The 20,786-nt window shown below is 36.1% G+C and overlaps 1 protein-coding gene across 1 annotated transcript in view; it reads left to right on the top strand.

Annotated features, from left to right (window-relative positions):
* The window catches only part of NFAT5 (nuclear factor of activated T cells 5), a 125,014-nt gene that overhangs the window by 78,032 nt on the left and 26,196 nt on the right, over positions 1–20,786 (top strand). Inside the window, exons 8-11 of the mRNA XM_008139960.3 lie at positions 13,920–14,054; positions 14,183–14,235; positions 18,245–18,377; positions 19,170–19,253. Of these exons, the coding sequence (XP_008138182.2) occupies positions 13,920–14,054; positions 14,183–14,235; positions 18,245–18,377; positions 19,170–19,253 (405 nt within the window). The remainder of the gene's footprint in view (positions 1–13,919; positions 14,055–14,182; positions 14,236–18,244; positions 18,378–19,169; positions 19,254–20,786) is intronic.

Raw genomic sequence — 20,786 nt, 5'->3', positions numbered from 1 at the left:
GCCGCCCCACGCCCCAAGGGAACCCCCACCTGATCCAGGACACCCTTCAGGGCAAACCAGCTGGCCCCCACCCCTGTACCAGGCCTCTATCCTATCTAATAAAAGAGTAATATGCAGATTGATCATCACTGCAACACACAATTTAACTGCCTCCATGTGGTAAAGATCCTGTCCCCATGTGGACACAAGATGCCCACCACAAGATGGCCAGCAGGAGAGGGCAGTTGGGAGGCACCCGGCCTGCAAGGGAGGGCAGTTGAGAAGGACCAGGCCTGCAAGGGAGGGCAGTTGGAGGTGATCAACCCTGCAGGAGAGGGCAGATAGGGGTGACCAGGCCGGCAGAGGAGGGAAGTTGGGGGCAAACAGGCTGGCAGCAGAGTGGTTAGGGGGTGATCAGGCTGGCAGGCAGAAGTGGTTAGGGGCAATCAGGCAGGCAGGCAGGCAGGCAAGCAGTTGGGAGCCAGTAGTCCTGGATTGTGAGAGGGATGTCCGACTGCCCGTTTAGGCCCGATCCCAGTGGGCAGTCGGACATCCCTCGAGGGGTCCCATATTGGAGAGGGTACAGGCTGGGCTGAGGGACAACCCCCTTCCGTGCACGAATTTCGTGCACCAGGCCTCTAGTAATATAATAATTTATGTCAATTATACTTAAAGAAAAGAAACAGTAAGGTAAGCAGAACTTTATAAATATACAGTGGTTGGAGTTCTGATTACAAATTAGAGTATTATAGTACAGCATTGGGAAATGAGAAATGAAATTCTTATTCTGCTAACCTTGGCATAGAAAGTAAATGATGTGTGTGTTTAAATTCAATAATGCTGTTGAATGCACCTCATCATATATTCTGGTTTCCCCCTAATGAGTATTATTACAAGTAATAAATAGAAAAATTTTTCCTTTATACACACTCAAGAAGATTTTCATCAAGTGTAATTTTCTTTGGCATTTTTTCTTTGTAATTTATAACTGAATTCAAAAGAATGGAAGAGACCCATTCCATTCAGTTAAATTTCCTATTGGGATGTTATGAATATTTTGACCTTGCTTCCCTTTAGGACAGTTACAGAGCCTTTGTTATTTAATTGTAGCCTAGTTTTGTCAAATTATGTATCCTTTTTAAGTCTTGTATTTCCTTTTAATTCATCTCAGAAATTATTGTACCCATACTTTAGGTTAGCAAACAACCTAATTTTAAAAAGAAAATACTGAAATATCTCTTTGATCTTAAGACAGCTCAAATGAATTTCTCTATTTTTCATTATTATGAAAAATATGTTTTAATATTAGTATTTCCTTGGGTGATTTCTGTGTAATGTTCAATTATAACTAGGCTGCTTTTCAAGCACATAGGTTCCATGTTCATTCTATCACATTAAAATAGGGACAGAGTAAATAATCTGTAGATGGTTTATTGAGTTCTAAAGCTTTTCTAATAAGGGTACTTCAATTCTGAATTTACTGTAATTCACAAGATGTCCCAACTTGAATATTAGTAGGATGGAGTTCCAATTTTAGCAGGGCATATACAGTTCTTTTACATGATCTAATGCTGACCATAGCTACACTCTGAAGGCCAGACCCAGGAGATGCTAGATAATTCAGACCATACTGCTTTAGCAGGGACTGGAAGTTGATTTCCAACTTTATTTAATTGTTTGTTCCTTCTTTCATTACTTTATTCATTTATTTCTTCATTTTTCTATTCATTCATTTGTTAAAGTGTAACTACTGGTACATCCATTTCATATTTCCTACCACCTTTACATCTTTACCATGTAAATTTATTTGAAAATTATTATTCTAACATGTCATCTTCCAAAACAGATATGGAAAGTACACTGCAAAAGGTACCCCTTTTGTTAAAAGAAAGTACTGCTTATGTTTATCTAATCCAGTTTCTCTGGTAAGAAATATGAAAGAAATAGAAGTGGTAGGAAATATGAAAGAAATAGAAAACATGATTTTCTGAAGTTTTTTATCTGTAATTATTATTATCATTTGTTAATCATCACCGTTAATGATAATATATGTCCACATTGTCAAAAAAGTATATCTTCCTAGGAGGTTATGTCTGAAGTGAAAATGAAAGCCCTAAGAAGCAGCAGCATACAGTGGAAGGCATATATAGCTAATAATAAAAGTTATCATGTTTTGAACTCTGTGTGCGAGGGATTTTCTTAACCACTTTATAGGCATTATATCATTTAACCATCACAGCATATATAGATTCCATTTTACAGTTGATAAAACTGAGACTTAGATTAAATTACTTCCTCGGCTAGTAAATAGTAAGACCAGGATCCTAAGCTTGTGCTTTTTGCTACTATTTTATATTGCCACCATGATCACTTAAATTGCAGTGCTGAAAAACCAAGTTTGAACAATTCATTTCATTGTAGCCATCGCCTCTGCATGGTTAGGACTATGGTTACAGTATGAAATTATGTTAGAGACCTGTTTCCTCTACCTAGGAGATTTATGTTTTGTAATTTAGATTTTTTTATAACTTTAGAAAATAGATCAAAATTTGTATTGGGGGATTTTATTTGAATACCTATATTATTCCTTCTATTACATTTTGTAGATGTCATTTATTATGGAGGTATAGAATATTTATTTTTATCCCTTTAGTTGACTGTTTGGCACTTGCCATCAGCTTAGAGAAACTGGATTAGATAAAAATAGGCAGTACTTTCTTATAAAGAAAGGGGTACCTTTTGCAGTGTCCTTCCCATATCTGTTTTGGAAATGACATGTTAGAATAATAATTTTCAAATAAATTTACATGATAAAGAGCTTTCATATTTCTTACTGTTATTATTTTCATAGAATTTCATGCAGACTGATTTTTTTCTCCAAACATTGTATAACTCGCTTAAAATATTTCTAATGGTAATTTCTATGAACATCACTTAGAGCTAATCATTTAGGCAATCATCTTGATCTGCACACTCCTCCTAATGGGTTAATGATTTGATTTTTTAAAAGATCTATCATCCTATTTAATGAATGTCATCATTCTGTGTTCAAAATGTAATTTTATTTGATCATTAGAGGTTTTCATTAAATATACTACCAAAGTTGTATAGGTTGGTCAGACAATCTTGCTTTATTGTTTAACTAGCAACAAAATGAAATATTTAAACATTTTTATTACTTTTTAATTATTTTTGCTTAAATGTTAGACTGGATGAACAGAAAAAGGTATTAACTAATATTTTCACAGTAATACCTTATCTTTATATTGTATCTATGTTTTATCAAGTACTTTCATGTATGTTGAGGTCTTATGAAGTTAATAAATGTTCCCCTTATATTTGGAATTAGCCACATAGGAGTTAGAGACATTGAGATGAAAATACCAACTTTACTACTGATAAAACTGACAGAAAAAAGACTGGCTTCTTCATAAATCTATCCACCTAGTCAGAGCAGCACTTCACATTTGCAGGCTTCTTACACCTGGCAGCAAACAGCCTAAAATGTATGCTTTGTCCAGGTAGGCAGATGCAGAAGAGGTAGGCAAGAAGACTGGGCTAATCATGCCCAAGCCCTGCTTCTAACTCCTTAGTAATTACAAATTACATCTTCCTCCTCTCTAGTGATCATTGCTCTAATGGAGTTTCCCACTAATAATTATACTACATTATCCCATTTAATCCTGACAATAACTCTGTGATGTTAGTATAATAGAAATGGTTAGTTTCATTTTTTTATAAAACAAGAAGGGGAAGAAATCCTGTTTGTTCAAGGTAGGATATGGCAGATGAAAAAGACATCTGATTTTATTTGCCCATTGTTTAGAGAGAGTACTACAGAATGTAGGAAGGATTTTATTTTGATCAACTGTAACATAATAGTTGATATACTTCTTACATTGTATAACATATAATTTATTGGTAGAGTATTGGCATATAGGTACTTAATTGATTATTTTAAATTTATATACAACCAGATTCATGCTTTCTGTCTCATAAGAATTTTCTTTTTTTATAATAGTTTACTGAGTTATAATTTGCAGACCATATAATTTAGCCTTTTAAAGTATAAAATTAAGTGGTTTTTATTATATTCACAAAGTTGTGCAACCATCACCATAATCTAATTTTAGAACATTTTTATCACCACCCCAAAAAGAAAACCTGTACCTATTAGCAGTCACTCTCCATTCTCCTCTCACCCCAGTCCTTGACAACCACTATTCTTCTTTCTGTCTGTATGGATTTGCCTATTCTGGACATTTCATCTAATTGAAATCATATAATATGTGGCCTTTTTATCTGGCTTCCTTCACTTAGCATAATATTTCCAGGGTCCATCAATATTGAATCGTATATCAGGCCTTCATTATTTTTTTACAGTGAAATGATATTCCATTGTTTGAATATACCACATTTTGTTTATTCCTTAAGTTATTGATGGACATTTGTTTTCCCCCACTTTTTGGCTATTGTAATGCTGCTATGAGGATATGTGTACAAATTTTTGTGTGGACCTGTGTTTTTAAATCTCTTGGCTATATACCTTGGAGTAAAATTGCTGGACCATATGGTAGACAGTTTCTTGTTTAACAGTTCTCTGAAATCTATCTTATGACTCATAGAAAACAGGTTTTTTTAAATCATAATTTTTCTATCCTTTTACTCATTTTTCTATACTGTTACTTCCTTACATTTTTCTAAAAATACTGAAATGAACTAAGTTCTTTTGATCAGTTTAAATTTGGTCATTTTGTCTCTGTTCTTCAGCCATTTTATTTGACCTATTTTTTAAAACTGATATATTACTAAATTTTTTCATATTTGTGGGGTCAGTCAACAAATTTTGGCAGGCAGTAAAATTGTTCGAGTGAGGTGTGTGTGTTTTTATTAGTTGTGCTTATTAAGGCTGCAGTTTAGTTCATAGAAACAGTACAGTATTCTAACAAAATAGTGCCTCATTGTCATTCAGTCAGTCATTCAGTATAAATGCAGTGCTTCTCAATCTTGGCTATCTGTTCAAGTCCCTCTTACTTCATTGAACAACAAAAAAAAGACATGCCACTTAATCTCCAAAAGTAGATCTCTGGATGGTTTTGAGAACGCTTCATAGTTAACTTAGTGGATAGTTACAATGCGCCCAACTCTAGAAGTAAATACATGGTAGGAGCTTACAGATCTAGCAGGTTATGGTGAAAACAGATAAGCAAACTACCTATCCTATATAATAAAAGCCTAATATGCAAATTGTCCCCTGGAGAGGGGGAGTTGAAGGGAGTTCGACCAGGGGGCAGGCTGGGCTTGCCTGCCAACCGCAGGAAGGGAGGTCCCAGCCGGCAGCTGGTAGCTGGCAGCTGCTAGGGTCCCTACCCGTGCACAAATTTCGTACACTGGGCCTCTAGTTATATTATAAAATGACTAGCAGCCCGTTTGCACGAAGATTCGTGCAATAGACCTTCATTCACCTGGCTGCCTGCACCAGTTTTCTGCTGGCACCGGGGACCCAGGCCTTGGCTGTGGCCACCGCCTTCTGCCTTCTTTCAGGGTCGCAGCTTGGCCCCGGGCGGCGGCCTTGGCTCTGCTGCCCCCCAGCCTCCCTGCTATGGATGTTAGGAGCCGACCCCCGTGGTTGCCTGCGATCCGTGCAGGCTCCCCGCTGGTGCCCAAGGCCGGGAAAGCCTCCGCCCTAGGCTTTCCCAGCCTTGGGCTCCGCCACACCCCAACGTCCCTGCAACGGTTTCCTGGTGGGCGTGGTTGGTGGCCGTGGCTTGTGGGTGTAGTGAAGGTACGGTCAATTTGCATATTACTCTATTATTAGGTAGGATATAAAGGCATGAATAAGGTACAATGGAAATGTAGAAAAGAAGAACATCTAATCCATACTGCTTAGTGATGGTAAAATGTGTCCTATATCTTCAAGGACAAATAGAGGTAAACCCAGCAGAAAGGGATTTTAGATGAAGTTCATTCTGGGTAGAAGGAGTAATATATAAATATACTCAATGAAAGAGTATGCTTCTTTTACAGGAATTAAAAAATAGTTCGATGTGATTGAAACAAAAAGATATCTATGAAGAAGTGGTAAGATTTGAGGCTAGTAGAGCTAGGCAGATTCTCTTTCATAAAGAAGACTTGTGTGTTGAGCTAAAGAATTTGAATTTTATCCTGACTACTTCAGGGAGCGTAAGATTTGAACTTAGGCTTTGAGGTGGAGTGTATGAGGCACAAGGAAAAGTAAATATATAAATAATGCATGTGAAACAAAGGGCCCCAAAATCTTTCCAAATTAAAAATAAGAATGCCTATTCCATTAAAGGTTCTGATTTGTGTTTATTCCCATAAATATAATAATTTTGGCCAGTTTCAGCAGTTGGAGTGGAATGAGAGGTGAAAAGGAAATAGGTTAGTAAGAAGGGTTACAATTGGAATGGGAGGTAGAAGGAAACAGGAAGATGAGAGGGAGGTGGTAAAGGAAGAGGGGCCAAAAGGTGGCAGACATGGAAGGGAGGAGAGGAAACAGATTCTTGATACTCCATCTAGAGATACTCCGTGGAAGAAAGGCCTAATGCCAGAATTTGTGATGTACCTTGTGACCTCTTGCTTCTGCTTGTTGGTTTAACAATGGCCATTGGATTCATTGTCTATTTTTAAGGGGATGGAAGAATCATCCCCCTTTACATTCTTAACATATTTAGATTTCTCCAGACAATAATGATATATATGTATTTTTTTGTTTGGATACAGTGTTTATATTATTTAGTTATAGTTTTATCAAATTAAGACTATGAATCTTTATACTTTTTTGGTAGTAATTTTTTTGTTACAGTTTATATTCAGTATTATTTTGCATTATTTTCAAGTATACAGCACACTGGTCAGACAATCATACACTTCACAAAGTGCTCCTCCTGATATCCCCACCTACAGTACACAAGGATACCCTTTTCTCTACATCCTCGCCAATACTTGTTTTGTTTGTTGATTTATTAATGATAGGCATTTTGACAGGTGTAAGGTGATATCTCATTGTGGTTTTAATTTGCATTTCTCTGATGATTAGTGATATTGAACATCTTTTTATATGTGTATTGGTCATCTGTATGTCCTCTTTGGAGAAGTGTCTGTTCAGGTCCTCTGCCCACTTTTTTTTTAATTACTTTATTGATTAAGGTATCACATATTTGTCATCAAACCCCCCCCCCATTCCCATCCCAAATCCCCCCACACGCATGCCCCCATCCCCCTGTTGTCCGTGATCACTGGGTAGGCTCATATGCAAGCACACAAGTCCTTTTGTTGATCTATCTCCCTTGTCCCCACCCTCCCCTACCTTCCCTCTGAGGTCTGACAGTCTGATCAATGCTGTTCTTGTTCTTCAGTCTATGTTGTTCTTCTTTTCCCCTAGATAAGTGAGCTCATGTGATACTAGGAATACACTTATAGGAACCGAAAATGAGACAAGCAATAATGGTTATGCTGAGAGGCAAATGAATCAGTCTACAGTGAGTTTCTTTCTGGGCCAACAGTTCTTTTGAGTCCCGATTTCTGTGTCCAACAGTTGTTTATGTGTACATAACAGCAATGATATTTCTGTTCTGGATGGTGGACAAATGGTAGTAATGCAGGTCCGACCCTCTCTGGTTTGGTCCTGGGCAATCTGCAGTGACGCACATCTGCTGACTGCTAGTATGGCAAGGCATGGTCAGCGTCTTCCATCTCTGGACTGTTTCTCTTCTGACTTCATGGCTGGAGCACTCCTGTCGATTCCTCTCTGTTGCAGGAATCCACATGGTCTCAGAGTTGTTTTCTGAAAATATACAAACATATTCTTGACCAAAAGTTAATAAAGGAATATTTTCTATAAATTTGACTTGCGATCCTTTTTCATTTTTTTGCCCAAATGATTTTCCTTTGGCTTGTTTTGACACTATGTATGTTTTACCTGGGTGTCTTGCTGTTAGCATTACAAATGAAAGTTAATTTTCTAAAGTAAAAATTTTCTAGATGTAATTTATTTACAGGATATTTTTCCTTACATGATATTCTTCTACTATCCCCCCTTTTTTGGTTTAAATATTGGGAGGCTTTTGGAAATTTTATGCTGTAATCTTGATAGCTTTTAAATTTTACTTTTTTGCACTAAAATGTGACTGCTTTAGGTTCATTATATGTTACGCAATTTTACCATGATATGAACTAATAAAAATTTTAGTTAACACTTTAGGAACAGCTTTTTTGTCCAGTACAATTGATTTTTCTAGAGTATTTGCTTATTTTGATTGGCCAATTTAAATTAGTTCTGAAAACTTGACTACTATTTTACTGTCAAATTTAATACTCTAACAACCATCTTGTTTTACCCTGTAATTATTAGTGGAGAGGATTATTTGCCTTCTTGAGTAGGCCCTGAGCATTCCTGGTGCTAGGCTGGATTTAGATATCATAGACCCCACTTCCCCAGATCATGGGTGCAAGACATCTCCATCAAGTCTTGTTGCAGTGAGAGGGCATCTGCTGTTGGCCAAGTCTCTGTTACCTGGGTCCCGATTTGAGCTGGGCATGTGAAGCTGAGCAGCCATGGGCGCAGGAGATCTCCTTCAGCAGGGGTGAAGGTTCAGGCCCCTGCAAACTTGGGGGGGTGAAGGTCTGTGCCCCACCTCTGTTGACCCCCAAGTTCTCTCCTGATGGCCCCTATGCGACTGTGGCTCTGCCCACTTTTTTATTGGATTGTGTTTTTGTTTTTGTTGTTGTTGTTGTGTGAATTCGTTATAAACTTTGGATATTAACCCCTTATCAGACATGTCATTGGCAAATTTCTTCTGTTCAGTAGGTTGTCTTTTCATTTTGTTGATGATTTCCTTTGCTATGCAAAACTTTTAAAAAATATTTTTTATTGATTTTAGAGAGAGGAAGGGAGAGGGAAAAAGAGAAACATCGATTGGCTACCTCCTGCACGCCCCCTACTGGGGACTGAGCCTGCAACCCAGGCATGTACCCTGACCTAGAATAGAACCAGGTGCATGGAATGATGCTCAACCAATTGAGCCACACCAGCAATGCAAAAACTTTTTAGTTTGATGTAGTCCCATTTGTTTATTTCTTTTTTTTCCCTTGCCCGAAGACTGTAGTAATTTGTTTAATAAAGCAAAATTAATCATAGCTTTCTTCAATAATGTATATTAGATTTTATTTTATGCTTATTATAGTAAATCTGACTGAATTTAATAAGTTTCTACTTCCCTTGTCTGTCTTACAACTTAAAAATATATTGAGTAAACTTTTCTTCTCTTCACAGAAATCATTATTAAAAAGCTTTACTAATTCTTTTGACAGGTTGAAATATTTGCTTTGTTGTTTTTCAGTATTCAAATATTCATTACTTTTTTCAGCTTTGTTTTTCGAGACTACAATTTGAAAGCATCTATAAACACACTGTTTTTATAATACTAGAAAGGTGGCTACTTTCTTGTGTTTATTCTTTTTAAACACTTTCAAGAGTCAGCTTACTAACTAATTAAAGGTAAAACTAAAACAGTTAATGCTTAAATAATCCTGACTTTAGTTCTGTTTAGTATGAAGTCTATCCTGTTAGGTAACCATTAAACTTTTTTATTGAAAAGACTTTTTAAGCTCAAAAGTTTAAAGTTAAATTATCTTGAACAGCAACAGACTAGTTCTTATGTATTGTACACATAAATATATAGGAGGTAAATATACATTGTACCTTCACAGGGGCCTATTTTGCTATCTTAGACCTTTAATACATGAAAGGAAAAAATGAGACAGGAAAAAATTTTTGATAATAATCAGTGAAGTGGAATTTCCACATAGTATTTGAAAATGGGGGGAAAGGTTATAGACTTTCCATTCATTTTGTTAATACAATATATTTATATAATTTTGCACCACTTACTGTTTGCTAGTAAAAATAATATTTACCATATTTTTAATGTCTCTTAAAAAACAAATATTTAGTTGCAGAGTTACTCCAAAACGTTGTAAATTAGTTCAGTAAATTTTTTATTTAAAAAGGTTATACAGCCCTAGCCGATTTGGCTCAGTGGATAGAGCATCGGCCTGTGGACTGAAGGTTACTGGGTTCGATTCCAGTCAAGGGCACATGCCCAGGTTTCGGGCTCGGTCCCCAGTGGGGGGCGTGCAGGAGGTGGCCGATAGGTGATTCTCTTTCATAATTGATGTTTCTATCTCTTTCTACCCTTCTCCCTTCCTCTCTGGAAAAACAAACAAACAAAACTCAGTGCCTTAAACAACGAAGCTTTACTCCTCTCTCACTTTATGTTATTGGCTGTGTTATGGAAACAGTTCCACTCTGGGATCCAGGTTGAAGAAGCTACCCTTATCTGGGATATTGCCATCTTTGTAGTGGAGGAAAAAGGAGATGGTCAAACCATGTGAGGCTCTTAAAACTTTTGCTTGGAACTGGCACATTACTTCAATTCACATTTCATTATTCACACTGTTACGTGGCTAATTCTGATGTGAGTGGAGTGAGAATTACAGCCTTTCCTCTAGGGTAAGAGGAGCTGTGAATGTTTTCATAACAGTTTCCCACATTACATTCTTGTAAAGATAAAATGAACTATAATAATAATCTATAATAATAAAAGTGTAATATGCTAATTAGACCAGATAGCCGAACGACATTCCAGACGTCCTTCCAGGAGATGCCACAGTGGCGGGGGCCAAGGCAGAGGCGGTTAGGGGCGATCAGGCAGGCAGGCGAGTAGTTAGGAGCCAGTGGTCCCAGATTGCGAGAGGGTGCAGGCCAGGCTGAGACACACACACACACACACACACACACACACACACACACACACTGTGCACAAATTTTGTGCACTAGGCCTCTAATCTATAATAATAAAAGCATAATATGCTAATTAGACCAGATGTCCTTCCGGACGAAGCCGGGGCTGTGAGGGCCGAGGTGGCCACTGCGGGTGGGGCTGAGACCCATGCACAAATTTCATGCATCGGCCCTCTAGTTAAATATAAGTAACTTAAAGTTTTCCTAAAGTATAGTGGAATATCTCATTAATTTACAAGTTGATGACTTATGCAAGCCATATACTAGGTGTATCGGTTAATAAGGCGGATTTTTTTTCAATAGATGGAGTTACACATATGTTGATATATATGCAATTTGATATGTATGCTATTTTGTTGTATTGACAACAAGCTTCAAAACTTCATATGTCAAATTTGCTGAAGGTGTGAACATCATAAATATTTTTACATTTAAAAATGTCGAATTTCGTGCCAAAAATAGAGCATTTGCAGGAAGTTATAATTCATTACTTTATTTTGAAGAAAAGTGCTGCTGAATACTTCAGGAAGCTTATGGTGAACATGCTCCATCTCAAGATACTTGTGAACACTGGTTTAAACTCTTTAAAGGTGATGATTTCAATGTGAAAGACAAAGAACATCCAGGTCAACTGAAAAGGTTTGAAGACCAACAATTACAAACATTATTGGATGAAGATGCGTGTCAGACTCAAAAACAATTTGCAGAAAGATTAAACGTTTTCCAATCATTTACAAGTAATGGGAAAGATTTTGAAGGAAAATGGGTGCCACATCAACTGAACAAAAGACAAATGGAAAATCAAAGAGTCATCAGTAAAATGTTGCTTCAACAGCACAAAAGAAAGGCTTTTTTGCATTGAATTGTGACTGGCGATGAAAGGTGGATTTATTTTGAGAATCCCAAACACACAAAATCATGGGTTGATCCTGGGTCAACCATCAACATCGACTGCAAGGCCAAATCGCTTCAGAAAGAAGACAATGCTCTGTGTTTGGTGGGATTAGGAAGGTGTGGTATATTATGAGCTTCTAAAACCAGGTGAAACCGTTAATACTGATCGCTACCGACAATAATCAATTTGAACCACACTTTGATCATAAAACCACCAGAATGTTCCAGAAGACACGGCAAAGTAATTTTGCTTTATGATGACGCACCACCATACACATCAAAGCCAGTTAAAGAGATGTTAAAAGATCTTGCCTGGGAAGTATTAACCCACCCGCCGTATTCACCAGACCTTGCTCCTTCAGATTGCCACTTGTACCGATGGATGGAACACGCATTCTCTGAGCAGTACTTCAAAACATACGAAGAAGTGGAAAATTGGGTCTCTGAATGGTTTGCCTCAAAACAAGAAAAGTTCTATTGGGACGATATCCACAAATTACCTGAAAGATGGGGAAATGTGTAGCTAGCGATGGACAATACTTTGAATAAAGCACTTTTGATGTTTCTCTTGAAATTATCGTGTCTTCTTTGATAACAAAATTCGAATTATTAACCGGTACACCTGGTATAAGCTTACCTTGGCAGTATAAATATTGTAAGGATTTACTAAAACAACAAATAATGTAATTTCATTAACCAATGTTACCCAATAAATTTAATTTTTTAGAAAATAGTGTATATCAAAGTGCTTAATTTTATGGGGAACAGATTTTTGAGCACTTAACAGATGTATTTACTTACATACACCAGTATCCGAGAAAGTATTCTGGTAGATAACTAGTCCTTAGGTGTCAATAAGGAAGAATGTTTCTGGAGTTATACTATATCCCACTTCTTGGATATTTAGTGTACATCAGAATATGAAATGCTTGAAGAAATTCTTTTGTTCATTTAATTTTGCTTAACCCAGTATTTATTTCTCTGATTAATTTGACTTTGGAACCTATTTGCTAAGCAATACCTAATAAATTTTCTTAAAGAAATACTGGCATGAGGAAGTTGGTAAGCTGATTATAATTTATTCAATAGATCTAGCTCTTCAGTGCTTGTCAACCTCTTTGTTAATTTTAGTAGTGGTTTGTTAGTTTTCATAATGGAAAGAAAGTGCATTTTCTTTTTTAACCTCAGGGTATCCCACCCAGTTCAGGGAAATTCCATGTAGAATTATTCTGAATTGGATGCAGTCTGTGTTCAGGTACTCTGTTGATATGTATTCTCTGACTCCTGGATCTGGATCCTTAAAGGAGCCCCTCCCAGTACCACCCAGACACTCATTACCTCGGAAGTCTTCTAATGGCATAACATAGCTGACATTTTTAAGATTAGAATTGTGGGATAAGCATATTTCTAGGTTGAAGTTTTAAAAACTTACTAAGACAAAAACATACCCATGTTTTGAATTTTAAAACAAATTCATGTTTTAAAACTTTTTTATTCCTGTAATGAGAAAACAAAGATGACAAATTAAAACCTCATCTTAGACCAGTAGTTCCCAGCGTGGGGCACATGCCCCACAGGGTGGCAATTTGATTTTTAAGGGGGGCAATTTGAGAATGAGTTATTATCAGTGAATTTTTTGTATTTGTTATGGTTCTAGGGGCCTAAAATACAGTATATAAATACATATTGTGACATATTTATGCATTTCAGTTCTCTATTATGTTTTGAAACTTTATTTGCTATTTTCATATCACTTCATATTATTATTATTTTTTAAACAATTTCTTAGTGATTTCTTCCTCAGTATTCAACTGTCTTTTCGTTTTTCTCTTTCATGGATGCCCTTTGGAAGCTTGTTTAGACCAAATTAATGACCTTTTAGGCTTCCTCTATGTGAATAGGAGTTCACTTTTTGAGTAATAAGAATTATATGTCGGGGGTGTGTGTGTGTCAGGATTTTAGAGATGCTTAGGTGGGGCATGGCCAAAAAAGGTTGAGAACCACTGTCTCAGACATTAACCCATTCTTATACAATCTTGCAAGAGTCATTAAAAATTAATATGGATTTTTCTGTGTTTTTTTGTTGTTCTCTGTTAGGGTAAAAGTAAAGTCAATTTAGAGGTTAACAAAGACAACTTATAGAACTAGATAATTGAGGGTTGATTTTAGATAAGAAATGTGTTGGTGGTTCTTTTTATGGAATGCTTATGTATACCCACAGCTCAGCCAGCAGGAGTGCCAGAAATCTTAAAGAAAAGCTTGCATAGCTGTTCAGTGAAAGGAGAGGAAGAAGTATTTTTAATTGGCAAGAACTTTCTGAAAGGAACTAAAGTGATTTTCCAAGAAAATGTTTCTGGTAAGTAGACATAATATCACTACCATAGAGATTGTTGCATGTTTCACTTTGTTGTAAAGCTAGTCATAGCTACAAAGTAAAAAACTAAATAAAAATTTTTAGTAAATCACTGTTTTTGTTTCAATCAGATGAAAACTCTTGGAAGTCAGAAGCTGAAATCGACATGGAATTATTTCATCAGGTATTTCATTTTAAGACTTTTAAAAAATATTTTTTTATTGATTTCAGAGGGGGTGGGGAAGAGAGAGATAGAAACATTAACAATGAGAGAGAATCATCCATTGGCTGCCTCCTGCATGACCCCGCTGGGGATCGAGCCTGTAGGCAGGAATCCTGGTTCAGAGGTCGATGCTCTACCACTGAGCCATGCCCCTGGGGCTAATTTAAGACTTTTTATAGTTTGATTGTTTACTCTCTGAGAAATTCGGTTTTGTTCCAAAATTTCCTCAATCAAAAGATTAAATTTTTTCTTTATATGGGATTGATAGAAATCATTTAAAGTTTTTTGAGTTTCTTTAACTGAAATACAACTATGTCACTGATGCTAGAAGTGACAATTCTCTATTTTAAAAAAGTTTAAAGCATTAGCAAATTGCATTGCTAATAAAAAACATTTTTCTTATTTATTTATTTTTATTGTCTGAAGTTTTACATATGTCTCCTTTTTACCCAATTGACACCCCGCCCCCACTATCCCCTACTTCTCTCCCCCCCTCCCCCACTGCCCCAGTGTCTGTGTCCATTGGTTATGCTAATATGTATGCATACAAGTCCTTTGGTTGCTCTCTAACCCTTCCCCCCACTCCACCATTTGTCTCTGGATCTATTCTTGTTCAGCAAATTATGTTGATCATTATATCCCACATATGAGTGAGATCATGTGATACTTATATTTCTCCGACTGACTTATTTCGCTTAGCATAATGCTCTCCAATTCCATCCATGCTGTTGCAAATGGTAAAAGTTCCTTCTTTTTTATAGCGGTGTAGTATTCCATTATGTAGATGTACCACAGTTTTTTAATCCATTCATCTGCTGATGGGCACTTAGATTGTTTCCAAATCTTAGCTATTGTAAATTGTGCTGCTATGAACATAGGGGTGCATATATCCTTTCTGATTGGTGTTTCTGGTTTCTTGGGATATAGTCCTAGAAGCGGGATTACTGGGTCAAATGGGAATTCCATTTTTAACTTTTTGAGGAAACTCCATACTGGTTTCCACAGTGGCTGCACCAGTAAGCATTTCCACCAGCAGTGCAGGAGGGTTCCTTTTTCTCTGCATCCTCTCCAGCACTTGTCATTTGTTAATGATAGCCATTCTGACAGGTGTGAGATGGTGTCTCGTTGTTTTGATTTGCATCTCTCAAATTATTAGTGACTTTGAGCATGTTTTCATGTCTCTGGGCCTTCTATATGTCCTCTTTCGAAAAGTGTCTGTTTAGATCCTTTGCCCATTTTTTGATTGGATCGTTTATCTTCCTTTGTTAAGTTGTATGAGTTCTCTGTAAATTTTGGAGATTAAACCCTTATCCGAAATATCATTGGCAAATATGTTCTCCCATGCAGTGGGCTTTCTTGTTTTGTTGATGGTTTCTTTTGCTGTGCAGAAGCTTTTTATTTTGATGTAGTCCCATTTGTTTTTTTTCTCCTTAGTCTCCATTGCCCTAGGAGCTGTGTCTGTAAAGATATTGCTATGACATATGTCTGCTATTTTGCTGCCTATGGAGTCTTGTTGGATTTTTATGGTTTCCCGTCTTACATTCAAGTCCTTTAGCCATTTTGAGTTTGTTTTTGTGTATGATGTAAGTTGGTGATCTAGTTTAATTTTTTTTTTTGCATGTATCTGTCCAAATTTCCCAGCACCATTTATTAAAGAGACTGTTTTGACTCCATTTCATAAAATTTTCTTGCTTCCTTTGTCAAATATTAATTGAGCATAATGGCTTGGGTCGATTTCTAATTCTCTGTTCTGTTCCATTGGTCTATATGTCTGTTCTTGTGCTAGTACCAGGCAGTTTTGGGAACCGTGGCTTGGTAATATAGCCTATCTCTTTTTTCAATGTCCTGTAGTTTTCAGAGTACAGGTCTTTTACTTCCTTAGTTAAGTTTATTCCTAGGTATCTTAATTTTTTTGGTGCAATGGTAAATGGGATTTTTTTTTCCGTTGAAACATTTCTTTCTTAATATTTATTTGTTCTGAGGATTTGGATTATCTTAACCTACTATTAGTTAAATCAAAGAAAATTTATTTATTGAGTTCCAAGTATTTTTATGTTTGTTACCTTTTTGCATTCAGAAGAATAATTTGTTACACTTGTATTAAAGAGTGTGTATTTGCAGGCACTCACTATGTATTGTTTTTATATAATAAGAAAAAAGAGCTTGAAAACAAGGAGAAAGAAATAACTTAAGAATTAGTATGTAGAGCAAATAGGAGCAAATTCAGGTGTTAAGACAACAGAAGAGAAGGGCAAATTTATATGCAAATCAGATAGAAGACTAAGGTAGTATGTTTAGGTATAGATCATAGAGAATAGAGAGGCAGGAACATACTAAAAAGGTAGTATGTTTAGGTATAGATCATAGAGAATAGAGAGGCAGGAACATACTAATGTGTAAAATACTCAAAGCCTAAAATATAGCATCAAATGCTGATAGGAATAGAAAAGAGCACATGAAAGCTAGCAGAGAGCTAGAAGAGGCAAAAAATTGAGAATCTGTATCCAATTTATCAAAAAATATTAAGACAAAAAGGTTTGTAATTCTTTTGTGTCTTATTTATTTTTATTCTTCTGTGGTTTAAGAAAAATCTTAGAAAGTAAAAAATGTCATCAAATTCACTTCGCCCTCAGCTGTCATCATTTGCCTCCTGCATATCTCGTCCTCTGTACAAAAGTATAATCACCATCCCTTGATGTTCCTTCCCATTACTATATTGTACCAGGGAAGAAGAGATACGTCCAGATGGTTCACAATATCTTCCAAGAAGATGTGGCAACCTTGAGTAACTGTTGGTGAAGCATTTATGAACTCTCCTTTTCTTATAAGGATGTTTCTGCCACTATTCTGACAAAAAAATAACTTTGATTTCCAGGATCATGGTAGACTGAACCCTATTTGGTTAAATGAGGGTAAATTTGACTGACTTGGGGTAAACTGAAGCATGTTTGGCTAAGTGATTAGGAAGCAGTGAACCGCCTTGTACACATCAACTAAGGTTGTACAGAACATGGTAACTGATACTGTGCTTGTTGGGCATAGTTTTTTTCTCAAAATGTACTCATTCTTTTATTCAGCAAATATATTTGTGTATTTCTTGTGTAAGGTGCTTAACAGGATAAGTAGAATGAAGAACAGAACATCCTATGTTCTCATGGAACTTACATTCTTGAGGTTGGAGAGAGGGAAAAAAACACACATCATCACAGTAATTTCAGGTAGTGATAAATGCTAATTTAGAAAGAAACAAGATTATGTGATTAGGACTGATCGGGGTGCCACTTTTAAAAGGATGGTCAGAGATGGCTTCTCCGAGGAGGTAACATTTGAATAATACCTAAAAATGGGTAAGGAACTAGCCATTTTAAGAGGTGAAGGAAGAATATTCTAGTGGGAGAGAACAGCAGGTTGTAAAGGCTCTGAGGTAAAAGTGAATTTAGTGTGTTAAAAGAATGAACTGAGAAGGTCAGTATGCCTAGAATATAAACAATCTGGGGAGGATGGGGATAAGAGGAAGTTGTTAGGGCAGGAACCTTGTTAGTCATTATAAAACATTTGAATTTTATCTTAAAAATAGTTTTAAGATTAATATCCTGGCCCTAACCAGTTTGGCTCAGTGGATAGAGCTTCGGCCTGCGAACTGAAGGGTCCCAGGTTCGATTCCAGTCAAGGGCATGTACCTTGGTTGCGGGCACATATCCAGTAGAGAGTGTGCAGGAGGCAGCTGATCAATGTTTCTGTCTATCCCTCTCCCTTCCACTCTGTAAAAAAAAAAAAAAAATCAATAAAATATGTTTTTAAAAAAAGATTAATATCCTGATGTCTATGAACCTAAGCTTTAAAATAATTTTTCTAGTCAGACTTTTGACCTTTATAGCTAAAAGGAAATGTACTTAATTATAATTTTTATTTCAAAATTTTTATTTAAATAATGCTTCTTTTCTGACTCTTGTAATTTTCTTTCAATTAGAATCATCTTATTGTGAAGGTTCCTCCATATCATGACCAACATATAACTTTGCCAGTATCAGTGGGAATATATGTAGTGACCAATGCTGGAAGATCTCATGATGTTCAACCATTCACTTACACTCCAGACCCAGGTATGTAAAAAAAAAAAAAAGTCTGAACTAAAATGAATGATTAATTTCTGGTACTTTGGAAGGATATGAAGACCAGACAACCAAAAAGAAAAAGTGGTAGCCTGGCCGGTGTGGCTCAGTAGTTGAGTGTCCACCAATGAACCAGGAGGTCACAGTTCGATTCCCAGTTAGGGCACATACTCAAGTTGTGGGGCTGGATCCCCAGTAGGAGGCGTGTAGGAGACAACCAATCAATGATTCTCTTTCATCATTGATGTTTCTCTCTCTCTCTCCCTCTTCCTTTCTCTGAAATCAATTTAAAAAAAATTTTTTTTTAAAAGAGCCTGGCTTTTGAAAAAGAAAAAAAAAAACAAGAAAAGAAAAGCTAGGAATGCTCTGAAGCCAGACTCTCCAGAGTTATCATACAGCTTACTCTTTAGTAAGAATTAACATTCATTGAGTTTCTCTAGTCTGCAGAAAAATGAAAAGTGACAACTTTGGGAAACTGCTAATAGTTTAGTCTAGCTGACTTACAGGATTGCATTTTGGGAGAGAGAAGAGATTGCTTGGAATCATAAGTGATAAGAATCACAAATAGAGTTAAATGCCTGTAACATTTTCTAATCTGTGTAATCAAAAATACCAAAGACTGCTGGTGAATAAATATTTTAAATATAATTTTAAGCATTTAGGCAAAATAGATGCTTTAGAAACAAGTAAGAGCAATTGAAATGTTAAAAATTTAGAAGATCTATCCTGGCTGGGTAGCTCAGTTGGGGTTAGAGCATTAATCTTTCCTTCTTTTTTTAATAGCAGCAGCTGGTGCTTTGAATGTAAATGTGAAGAAGGAAATATCTAGTCCAGCAAGACCTTGCTCTTTTGAAGAGGCAATGAAAGGTACTAAGTTGATTCTTATATATTTCCCTAGCAAACTAACATTTTGTTTTCTCTTATGTACTTGGAACACTTAGCAGGGTCTCTTCTATACTGTAAAATAAATATTTTTTTTTTACTGAATGCAGAGATTAGTTTCCCAACTTGATATTTCCCTTCATTCACCATGTAAACAACTTTTTTTTTTAACATGCTAGAGTAGAGGGTTTTTTTTTTTGTTTTGTTTTCCATTCCCCAATATTAAAAATCTTAAAAGTATGTGTAAAGTACAGTAATGTATGTAAAAAATTTTCTACTAATAAGATTAGTACTTGACATTGAGACTGAAGAGACCAAAATATGAACTATCAACATTTGAAAAAGTTGCTTTAGGCTCTTTCTTCTGACATTTTTATTTACTTCTCTGCTAATCCCAAGGGATAACAAAGATATATCTTCAGGATGTTATATGATAGATTCTTTTCTCAGATTTCTAATACAGCTGTGATACTCAGTGATACTTTTGTGCCATTATAAATGAAGATGTCAATTACATAATGGCCATTGGTTTATTCCTATAATCCTAGCTTTTACTTATATTTTTCTGCCATGAAATTCATGAGTTAAATAAAATTAAATTATAAAATTAAAAGTATTTACATTTAAAAGGGAATAATATGCTTAATAAATTTTATCAAATATGGTAGCTTTTTTCTCTATTGTCAGTAGTAAAATTTAGCTTTCACGTACATAATGTGTTCAGTATAGCTTGCCATTATAACTTCTGATCGCAAACACTTTCCCAGAGTAGATTAGTGAGAAATTTTGCACTGATGAGTAAACTGCCAAGATTATCTGATTCAAATACAAGAAAATTTATAAACCTGTGCTATGTATAATCATAGCTTATGCACATTGGACATATATTAAGTGCTCAGCAATATGCCACACTCTTTACCGGCATTCTCTCATAATAAATTACCTACCTCAAACTCTATGAGGTAGGTAATTTATTATTCTCATTTCATAGATGAGGAAACCAAGGTTCCAGAGAGGCTAAATAATTTGCCCAAGGTCGCTTAGCTAGGACTAAAAAGAATAGGTTAAGCTTCAGTATAAAAGTAACACCTCTAAGCAAAAATAATTCAAACCATGTTCATTAGATAAATAATACCATAATTAATTAATCATTAAAGAAAGTTTTGCCCTCGCTGGTTTGGCTCAGTGGATAGAGTGTTGGCCTGTGGACTAAAGGGTTCTGGGTTCGATTCCGATCAATGGCACATGCCTGGATTGTGGGCTGGATCCCCAGTAGGGGGTGTGCAGGAGGCAGCCGATCAGTGATTCTCTCTCATCATTGATGTTTTTATCTCTCTCTCCTCTCTCTTCTTCTCTGAAATCAATAAAAATACATTAAAAAAAAAAAAAAAAAAGAAAGTCTTGAACATTTGTGGTCTATCCTTTGCCAACTTTGTTCTCTTCTACAAAAATTCCTTGATGCTTCTTTTCATAGAATATCAGGCAGATAGAACAGTTAACCTAATCCAATGTGAAATT

The sequence above is a fragment of the Eptesicus fuscus genome, chromosome 21 (assembly GCF_027574615.1).
Source record: "Eptesicus fuscus isolate TK198812 chromosome 21, DD_ASM_mEF_20220401, whole genome shotgun sequence".
Lineage (NCBI taxonomy): Eukaryota > Metazoa > Chordata > Mammalia > Chiroptera > Vespertilionidae > Eptesicus > Eptesicus fuscus.
Note: the sequence above shows the minus strand (reverse complement) of the source record. Positions and strands in the feature narration are given on the sequence as shown.